Here is a 10,543-nt window from a genome sequence, read left to right on the forward strand (position 1 = left end):
TGAATTCTCTTGTTAACTAAGAACTAAAATAAAGTGTGAAACAATTTAATATGTGAATAAGGAAAATATGATAAAATTTTAATGAATGTATTATGAGATGAGGAAATAAAGTATTGTAAAATGTGAAATTGTAGAAAAATATGGAATTTTTATGATGACAAGGACTAAATTGTCAAACTTGAGAAAATATGTGGATGAAATAGTAGAAGTGAAATATATAGAAATTGATATGTGAAGCAATATATTAATATAAAATATGTGATTAAAGTGTAACAAGAAAGAAAAATGATTTAATATGATTAATTTGTGAATATTGAACTTTTTATGTCAAAAAGAGATTAAATTGAAAAGTTATGAAAGCTTACTAGAATATATTTGATAAGTGAAGAATGTTGTTGAAAATGAAAAAATACATGATTATTGTAATTTAAATTACAATTGTTCTTTAAGTTGTGGAAAGATAAGGATTAAATTTTAAAAAATATATATAAAATTTTAGTTAAATTGTGAATATTATATTGATAAACGGAATGCGTAAGAGAGTGTGATGAAATAGTATATGTATGAAAAGTGAAAGTGAGATTGAATTACAAAGAATTGTGAATGATAAAAATAATTATTAAATTATATTTATTATGTGAAGTATTTTAGTGGAACGAAAGAATTATGAAAAAGAAAAAGGACTAATTGCAAAATATGCAAAAGTGGAATGTGAGGAGCTATGTAAATTTTATTAGTGAATATGAAATTTTTATTAAGTATGTGATATGTTATAAAGAAAGTTGAAAATTCTGTTTTTGAATTGTTACAATGTGGACTAAATTGAAATAAGTGCAAAGTATTTAAATTATGTTCTGAAATAAGGAAATGAAATTGATTCTGATATAATTGCCCAAGTAGACAAGATGAGAACTAGTGGAATCATAGATGACATGTCATTAAGGAAAATTTAATGTGTTATTTGTTCTGAATACACACTTCGATATTGTCATGTTCTTTATTGCACTTCGGTGCATTACTCTACTATTTTTGTATATTCTATGTGTTTTGTGAAGTCTACGTTGGGCCTCTGTTGAATAACATAAGATAATGATAAATAAAAGTTATGGTAAGCAAATTCAGATTAAAAGTTCCTGTTACATATTGAGATGACAAGTAAAAGATTCTGATAACAATTCTTGTTAAACTATAAAGTGATAATGTAGTAAATCAGAGTGGTAAAAGTTTTGTTCCTATCCATCCTTAAAAACATAAAAGTAATGAATTATGATAATAATGAATCTTATAAATATGGGATAGTCTATTGATTATTAATATCAAGAATTGTAATAGTAATAATGTTTTTAATATATAGAAATCAATGTAAAAATGATATTTGGATTTATGAGTACTTACTAAACTTTCACGAGATTAACGTGTGTTTTAAACACATAGGTTGAAGATCAAATTGAAGCTCTAGATCTATATTGAGATTTCAACGCATGTCATCACATCACATCACCAAGGCTTGAAGAGGGTTCAAATTTGATATTTTAGGTATAAAACATGACATGTACATAAGTTATTGCAGGTGTTTTGATATAATTTGAGTTTTATAATGATTAATTGATGTGAAATCGCAGAAGTTTGTAACATCCCAATGCTTTGACCCGATGTTTGGATTGAGTATGGGGTATTACATTTATACCTATCAAATTATAATCACAACCCAAAATGACAGTTACAAAATATTATTTAAAACAAATTTATAATTTATGTTCTAAACATTATTATTAGATTTTTAAAACTATATTAATTTAAATTTGAATAAATTTGATTGTTTATTTATTTATTTTGAATTCAAATTATTTTGGGTTAAAATAATTTCATACAAAATTGTTTTTTTTTACAATTGGAATCCGTGTTAAATAAGTATCTGACAATAATTTTCACTACATTAAAATTAAAACATATCGAATTATTCTCTAATCAATTTCCTATAATTAATTCAAATCAAAGAAATTTAATATTGAATTATTCAAAAACAAATTTCAAAATTCAATTTATGGAGTTGTTCTATAATGGAAATCATAATTTTTGTAACACATTTTTGTCCCAAATTTGAATTTGAATTTAATGTAGAAACGAGCATATAGTATTAATTAATTAATCAACGGAACACCAATAAATTAAAAAAGGCTCCATATTTGCCTTATCCTTAAAAAAAAGAGCTCCCAATTTAGTAACATTTTTGAATTACTTAATTGTAGACAAAAAAGGAAAGAGAAAGAAACCCTTTTTTTTTGAAGTTTATATAAAAAGTTTATTATATATTTACCAAAAAAATAATATTTATTGTACTATTTCCATATTCATTAAAGAAATTTTTTAAAGTTTTTTTTACCTAAATTTAGCTATCTCAAACTATTTTTTCTTGTTTTCCATTCATTTTTTATTTATTATTTTCAGAATTAGTATCTACTTTCTATGTAAAAGACCTGCAAAAGTTCAATTATTCAAAAAAAATTGTTTTTTGTGTTTTTTTTATTATATTTATATTAGGTGGTTACCCTAGAATAGAGTAAAAGCAAAGTGACCGTTTGAAATTCGAATTCAAAAAAACCAACTGAATTTAAACACACCCAGCTGTGACTTTTGCGCCATTTCACCCCACCAATCAAATCGACTCACTCCGTTGAAAGCCCAAGACCTCGAAGTGAAACTTCAACGTGTCATTAAATCATTGGTTTCTGTGACCAATAAACAACCGTGGGTGATAAAACTCCAAAATAGGGAAGTGGTCCCCACATCACGCTCCTAACGATTGTCGAGTAGTATCAACGGCTAAGATCTTTCGCCAATTCAAACGTACAAATTTCCTCTGCAACGTTATGAAAATATAAAATTTAAGTGAAGGGAAACATTTTCGAATAAAAACCGCGACCAAATTTCTTCGCAACAGTGTCTCTTTCGGATAAAAGAAAGCTGAGTAAAATGTCGACGCAAAAGGGTAATCGGCGATCATCCTTTTCTTCATCGACGACGTCGTCTTTAGCCAAACGACATGCATCGTCATCGGAGAATGTGGGAAAAGTCATGGCTTCTTTGGCTAAAAAGAGAGTCCCTCTTACTAACATTACTAACCAAAAGCAGAGCTCAAGCTCAAAAAGCTCGGCTTTGGCCTCCTCTTTGGTGGGTCTTAATTCCTTCTTTTATATATTTGGTTTTTTTAATAATTTTTTTCTTTCTCATTGTTCTTGGATTCTTATTTTCTGAGACAATGTGTGGAGAAAGAACTGTTCAAAATTTTAGGTTTTCTTGAATTTGATGGGGAATTCAAATTTTTTCCCTGAACTTCTTTTTACTATTAAAGGAATTATGAGCAGAACAAATTTGGGTTATCATTAATTTTTCATTTTTTCCTCCTGTTTAGAAGGTTTTAGAACAAAAAATGAAAAAAAAAACTATGCTTAGCAGCTGGTTCTGCTTACATTTAAGTAGAAAGCTACAGTTTTGATTGATTATGGCGGTTCTGTTTATTTTGTGTATTTGATTTTTTTGTATTCATGGGTGATCCAGCTTTTGATTTTTTATTTTGAATTCATACTTAAAAGGTGCCAAGTTCAAACAAAATCCAAAAGGCAAGGAAGACACAGTCTGTTACAAATGTAGGTCTTTCAGGACATGTTCTGCCTCCTACAAATGAAAGACGCAGTTCAGTTTTGCCTCCCAAGGTTGTTCCATCTCTGCCAACAGGAAATGAAGTGGTGTTGCCTCCTCCACCAGTACAGTGTAGCATGGAGTTTTCTCCCAGTAAATCAGATGGACTATCATCAGTTTCCTTGGATGAGACAATGTCCACTTGTGATTCTTTCAAAAGCCCTGAAGTTGAATATATCGACAACCATGATGTTTCAGCTATCGGTTCCATTGAGCGAAAAACATTCAGCAATCTCTGTATTTCGGACCATGATGTAGTAGCAACAGGTGCAGTATCATGTTCTAAACAAATTTATTTGGTACTTCAAATTTTTATTTCTTGGTTTGCTCAATTGGTTTATTTGAAAACTGATTTTGCTTGCAGGAAGTATTTGCAATCGAGATGCTGTGGCAGAGAAGGAAGCTGATGATATGGTAATTGATGTTGATGACAATTTCATGGATCCCCAGCTTTGTGCAACATTTGCTTGTGATATTTACAAGCACCTACGGGCATCCGAGGTATACATTTGAAATTTTGGTTAAATATATAAGCTATACATAGGATTTGTTCCTGAACTTTCCTATTCCTTTTGGTTTAAAGGTGAAGAAAAGGCCTTCGACCGACTTCATGGAGACGATTCAGAAAGACATAAATTCCAGCATGCGTGCAATACTAATTGATTGGCTTGTAGAAGTAATTTTCTGTCTGTCAACAGAACTCGTATAGTTATTTACAGTCCAATACACAAAAGGCTAAACACATTGTCTTCTGTTGGCATTATCTCTGCTTAACATTTCTAAGATTCAATGTCAACTGCAGGTGGCTGAAGAGTATAGGCTTGTGCCGGATACACTGTACTTGACGGTGAGCTACATAGACCGGTACCTCTCGGGGAATACCATGAACAGGCAGCGGCTACAGTTACTTGGTGTTGCCTGCATGATGATTGCTTCGTAAGATAGAATCATACCCCTTTGTTTTGTTTCTTTCTATAGTATCACATCCTATGTTACCTGTACATATCCGCATAACAAAAGATCGTATCTAATTTTTCAGCAAATATGAGGAGATTTGTGCCCCTCAGGTGGAGGAATTCTGCTACATAACTGATAATACATATTTCAAGGATGAGGTTTGGACTCTGTTTTTTGGACTATAACAGGTTACCTTTTTTTTTTATCAAATTTGAGTAAACCATTTAGCTTTCCAACTTGTATAACAGGTTCTAGAAATGGAATCATCTGTTTTGAATTACTTGAAGTTTGAAATGACTGCCCCAACAGCTAAATGTTTCTTAAGGTAAATATTTTACCCCGTTATTATTGAATAATATACTACCTGTTATTTTTTCTTCATGTTTATGATTCTTGTTTCAACTTTGTGACCATTGGTATGACAATTCAGACGGTTTGTTCGTGCTGCTCAAGGGATCAATGAGGTATCACACAAATCTTGTAAAGCTTTAATATCTCTACAAAAAAGTAACACAGTTGCACTATTTGAGAGCATGCTTAAAATTATATTGGGTATCAATTGAAATCAATATTGTAAATACTTCTATCCATCGTATATCCAGACACGGCTTTGGAGATTTATGGATAAACTTGGAAAAAAATTGAACATACTCATGCTAGAGAAACTTTTATTCATCACCGAAACCCAAGTCTGAGTAACACAAGTTATTTCCATTAGTTTTTCTACACCTAACTCCTTGATTTCCTTTGTTGTTGGTGTGTTTTTCTGATTAGGTTCCATCAATGCAATTAGAGTGCATGGCCAACTACATTGCTGAACTGTCTCTCCTTGAGTACAGTATGCTTTGCTACCCTCCATCACTCATTGCTGCATCCGCAATTTTCCTGGCCAAATTTATATTTCTTCCATCAAAGAAACCTTGGGTACGTTCGTGTCTGCTCGGACACAAGCAGCTTCTTCTTGCTGTTTTTCTTATTTGAATAGACTCTTTTTGTTGACATTACTTAGACTGATCTCCATTTATTATGGTGCAGAATTCTACCTTGCAGCATTTCACACTGTATAAGCCCTCTGATCTATTTGAGTGTGTTAAGGAACTTCATAGACTATGCTGTAACAACAACAATTCTACTTTGCCTGCAATCAGGGAGAAATACAGTCAGCATAAGGTAAACAAAGATTGGGTGCACCAAATGTTAATATTAGACTCGGTAATTTTAGATATGATACAAAAACACAACACAAACTCGTTTAAACACGACAAACAGTAGAAGGCATTGGACAGCTTTTAGGAGCTGTAAAATGTTATTTGCTGCTTTGCATAGCTGAAATGTCTTAATTTCTTTTTTTTTGGCACAGTATAAATGTGTTGCAAAGAAGTATTGCCCTCCTTCAATACCTTCAGATTTCTTCCACAACTGAAGAAGGCATTGGACACCATCAGCAACAGCACAACTGTTCCAATTCTTTGTTGGATAAACTTTTAACGGGGTTGAAACTACTAAATATAAATTCCTACGTTCTAACTTAATTAAATAGTAGTATAAAGTAGTAGGTCGATCCGACAGGAGTTAGGATTTCTAATTTTCCTGTTTTTGTAATCAAATTTTTGAAAAATAAATAAAAAGGAGGAGTTTTAGTTGATAAGGATAATAATATAAAAACAAATATAAAATAAACTAAAAACATAATTGTGATTGCAAAATAAATTAAGTGAATAAAAAAAATCAGTCAACTAAAAATTAGATTCATACTATTCATATAATTTTGACAATTTTAAAATAAAAATCCGATTTTAATCGGTCAACTATTAATTCTTCAATTTTTCAACTTGACTCTCTCCTCTTTACTTTTAATTTCAATTTAGTTAATTTTGTTTGATTTTGAATTTTGTATTTCAATTTCATCTTTGAGAAGAAAAACATAAGTTTAGTAGCATTTTATTAGAAAATTAGTTAAAAATAAATACATTAAAAGCACAAAACTAATTTGCTGTCAAATTCTATCTACTTAACCAATGCTTGTAATCCGATAATTTATCAAAAATTAAGTCTCTCTTTCGCAACCATGATCAATACAAACAATTTAGGTGAAAAATAAATAAGAATTCAAATATTCAGTTTAATTAACAAGTGTCTGTAAAAGGTCTATTTTGCCCGGCCTATTAGAAACCAAAAAAAAACAAAAAAATAAAAGTCACATATTAACAGGCCAAATATTACAACCTACCTAGCCCAAAAACTAAAGCAAAAAATAAACCCTAGCCCCTAAACCTTCAGGCGCTGCACCTAAGTCAGCATGCCTACCGCCGCGCGCCGTGCGCCAGCAGGACCTTCCCCACACGCCATCGCCGGCCTCACACGCCTCTAGTGCTCCTCTGAATAAATACATTAAAAGCACAAAACTAATTTGCTGTCAAATTCTATCTACTTAACCAATGCTTGTAATCCGATAATTTATCAAAAATTAAGTCTTTCTTCCGCAACCATGATCAATGCAAACAATTTAGGTGAAAAATAAATAAGAATTCAAATATTCAGTTTAATTAACAAGTGTCTATAAAAGGTCTATTTTGCCCGGCCTATTAGAAACCAAAAAAAAAACAAAAAATAAAAGTCACATATTAACAGTCCAAATATTACAACCTACCTAGCCCAAAAACTAAAGCAAAAAATAAACCCTAGCCCCTAAACCTTCAGGCGCTGCACCTAAGTCAGCATGCCTACCGCCGCGCGCCGTGCGCCAGCAGGACCTTCCCCACACGCCATCGCCGGCCTCACACGCCTCTAGTGCTCCTCTGACACCTGCCAAAGCCAAATCAACACACAAACGAAACAAACAAAGAAGAAAAGGACAAAAAGCAGTAGAAAAAAGAAAAAAAAAGAACAAAGCTGTCTAATCCGGCTATAAAGGCCTAAAAAATTCATCTGTATTTTTTGACGCACATTAGAGAATCAAAAAAGAAAACTGAAGTTCAAAGAGGTGTTGATTCTTTTCTTTTTTCCTTCATCTTCTTGCTTCTTTTTTTTTCTTTATATCTTTTAATAAAAAATAAAAGGAGAAGGAAGGAAACACTTACTTGGGCCGCCCCGGAGTCGCGCCGTCGGAGCCTCATCTCCGTCGACGGAATTGATTCCGAAAATGGGGTAAAAGGACCTCTTTCTCTCGTTTTTGGGCTGAAAAGAATGTGGCCCTTGCATGGCTTTGGAACGAGGTTGAAAAACCCGTCCTATGCGGCTCTAACCACCGCCCATGGTGGCGTCTGTGAACCGCCGGCGATGATGGGTTTCAAAACCCTCGCCGAAAGGAAAAAGGGAGAAGGGGAGAGAGTAAACGGCTGTCTGTTTTTTCTTCTTTTTTTTTTAAAAAAAATGGGGCTGAAAATAAAAAAGAATAAAAATGGTTTTAATAGCCAATGCAAAACAGCGACGTTTTGCAACCCCCCACGCCTCAAAACGGCGTCGTTTAAGGGGGAACCAGCACGACCCGACCATAACCGGAGGGGATCCGCGCGTTTTAGACTTATGGTCTATTTGCGCGCTCGGTCCCTGTAATACCCCTACCCGTATTCATTGCTGGAATAGGGTACGAGGCATTACCAGAGTTTACGAATTAATTTTTTTTTTCGATTCAACATATTTTCATGATAGATTCATGCATTTATATAAGATAATGTCATCACATATCTATAACCAGGTTTGTTAACCATACTAATGACTAACTTTACATTCATTTCACGTTAACATTTACTTTGTTAGCTTATACATGCCATTGATTTCCAAAATAAAGTTTCTTTATATACCGAAATCCTGAGGTTGACAGTGTGATGTGTCTCCGACCAAATCCGACCTCCGAGCTCTTAACACTACAAAACAGGGAAAAAGGAAACGGGGTAAGCACTTTGTGCTTAGTAAGCTCATGTAACAAGAATTATACTTACCTAATATTTTCAATACAATATAATAAACATTCATATATCCATTCAATGCATTATTACCCTAACATGCACAAACTCAACATTCAAGTTAGTACAATAATTTCCATGTATCAATAATATATATATACCATGATTGATGTACTCATCAATACCATGATTTTCATTCTCTTATTATTTTTCATATTTATCCCGTTGAATTTATCGGAATTTCGATGGATTTTTAGAGGTACACTTTTAGTGTACAATTCCAGGTCCGTCAATTCATATTCATGTGCGCACATTTCCATTTCAGAGAGCGCACTCCCGCGAACCTCAACCTTGCAGCGGGATTACCAGTCCAGGCTAAATCCCCTGCAATATAAACTCATAGAGTATTGTCGGGATTACCAGTCCAGGCTAAATCCCCTGCAACGACAATTACTCTAATGAGCTTGGATCTGAATTACCAGTCCAGGCTAAATTCAGACCCTAATTCGGATTACCCGTCCGGGCTAAATCCATTTTACACATATTCTTCGGGAGGGCTATATCAAGATAGGATCACCCGTCCGGGCTAGATCCTTTTTACCGTCGATTCCTTTTCAGAGATCCATCGAATTTTCCTTTCATTCAACCGGGATTTCTTCCCATTTTATCAAATATATCAATGTTTCATTAATTTTCATACAATGAACATTCAAATCATATTCACATCAATAACATACAATCTCAAGCAATTTATGAATATAATTCAAGTTACATGAACTTACCTTGATACTTGTTTGTAAACAGTAAAAATCTATTAATCCCGAACTTTTTCCTTTCCTCGATCTAGCTTCGTATTTGAATCTTCTGGATCTAAATAAATAAATTTAATTATCAATTTAATACATTTCATGTTCATATGCAACATTCTCTATAATTCAACTATTATTTATAGTTCATTCAAAGCTGTCTACTTGAGTCATAGTCACTAAGTTATTTATAACTTGAGCTATGGAACTCCAAATTAAGATCCGTTAATTTTCCCTGAAACTAGACTCATATATATTTTTACCATAAAATTTTAAGAATTTTTGGTTTAGCCAATCAGTACAGTTTATTCTTCAAAGTCACCCCTGTTCTGTTGTCTAACAGTTCTGACCCTTCTTCACTAAAAATAACTTATCTCTTTATACAGAATTCAAATGATGTTCTTGTTTGTTTCTATTAAAAATAGACTCATTCATAATTCTAGACATATAAATTTAAGTCCCTAATTATTTTTATTCAATTTTTTATAATTTTTCAAAGTCAGAACAGGGGAACCCGAATTCATTCTGACCTTGTCTCACAAAATTCATTATATCTCAAAATTTACAAATTCATTGCTTACAATATTTCTTCTATGAGAAACTAGACTCAATAAGCTTTAATGCCATATTTTTTTCATCTTCTAATTAGATTCCTACAATTTTTGGTGATTTTTCAAAGTTAGTCTACTGCTGCTGTCCAAACTGTTTTAGTGCAAGCTGTTTATTACCATTTTTCCCCTAAGCTTTTAATAAATGATAATTTCGTCCCTACTCAATTAGCCTCTCAATTGAGCTGATTTTTCTCAATTAACATTTTATTCTATCACCTTAAACTAGTTTACAACCTTTAGGAATCATAATTTCAGCAATAGACTTTAATTCCAAACATTTTCACAATTAGGTCCCAAAAATCAATTTCCATTGAAATTGCCTAATAAAATCATCTCATAAACAAATTAAAGCTTTAATTTCATTCTATTTCATCATAAACTTACATCACTCAACCATGGTGATTTTAAATTTCATCCATGAAATCAAAAACTAATGAATTTAATAGTAGGATCTAGTTGTAAAAGTCTTAGAAACACAAAAATTACAAGAAAAAGGCAAGGATTAACTCACTTGGTGCAAAAATTATGAAATACCAGCTTAGAGAACCCTCCTATGGCGTTTTTA

The 10,543-nt window shown here is 32.4% G+C and overlaps 1 protein-coding gene across 1 annotated transcript; it reads left to right on the forward strand.

Moving 5' to 3' along the window:
* The first annotated feature begins 2,875 nt into the window (after nucleotides 1-2,875).
* Nucleotides 2,876-6,304, forward strand: LOC121229515 (cyclin-A1-1). The gene is made up of 11 exons (XM_041114081.1): nucleotides 2,876-3,171; nucleotides 3,594-3,966; nucleotides 4,064-4,200; nucleotides 4,283-4,375; nucleotides 4,502-4,635; nucleotides 4,739-4,814; nucleotides 4,905-4,981; nucleotides 5,087-5,120; nucleotides 5,431-5,580; nucleotides 5,692-5,826; nucleotides 6,017-6,304. The coding sequence occupies exons 1-11, from the start codon at nucleotides 2,974-2,976 to the stop codon at nucleotides 6,077-6,079; spliced, it is 1,470 nt and encodes a 489-aa protein (XP_040970015.1). The 5' UTR covers nucleotides 2,876-2,973; the 3' UTR covers nucleotides 6,080-6,304.
* The last annotated feature ends 4,239 nt before the right edge of the window (nucleotides 6,305-10,543 follow it).

The sequence above is a fragment of the Gossypium hirsutum genome, chromosome A05 (genome assembly GCF_007990345.1).
Source record: "Gossypium hirsutum isolate 1008001.06 chromosome A05, Gossypium_hirsutum_v2.1, whole genome shotgun sequence".
In the NCBI taxonomy this organism is placed as follows: domain Eukaryota; kingdom Viridiplantae; phylum Streptophyta; class Magnoliopsida; order Malvales; family Malvaceae; genus Gossypium; species Gossypium hirsutum.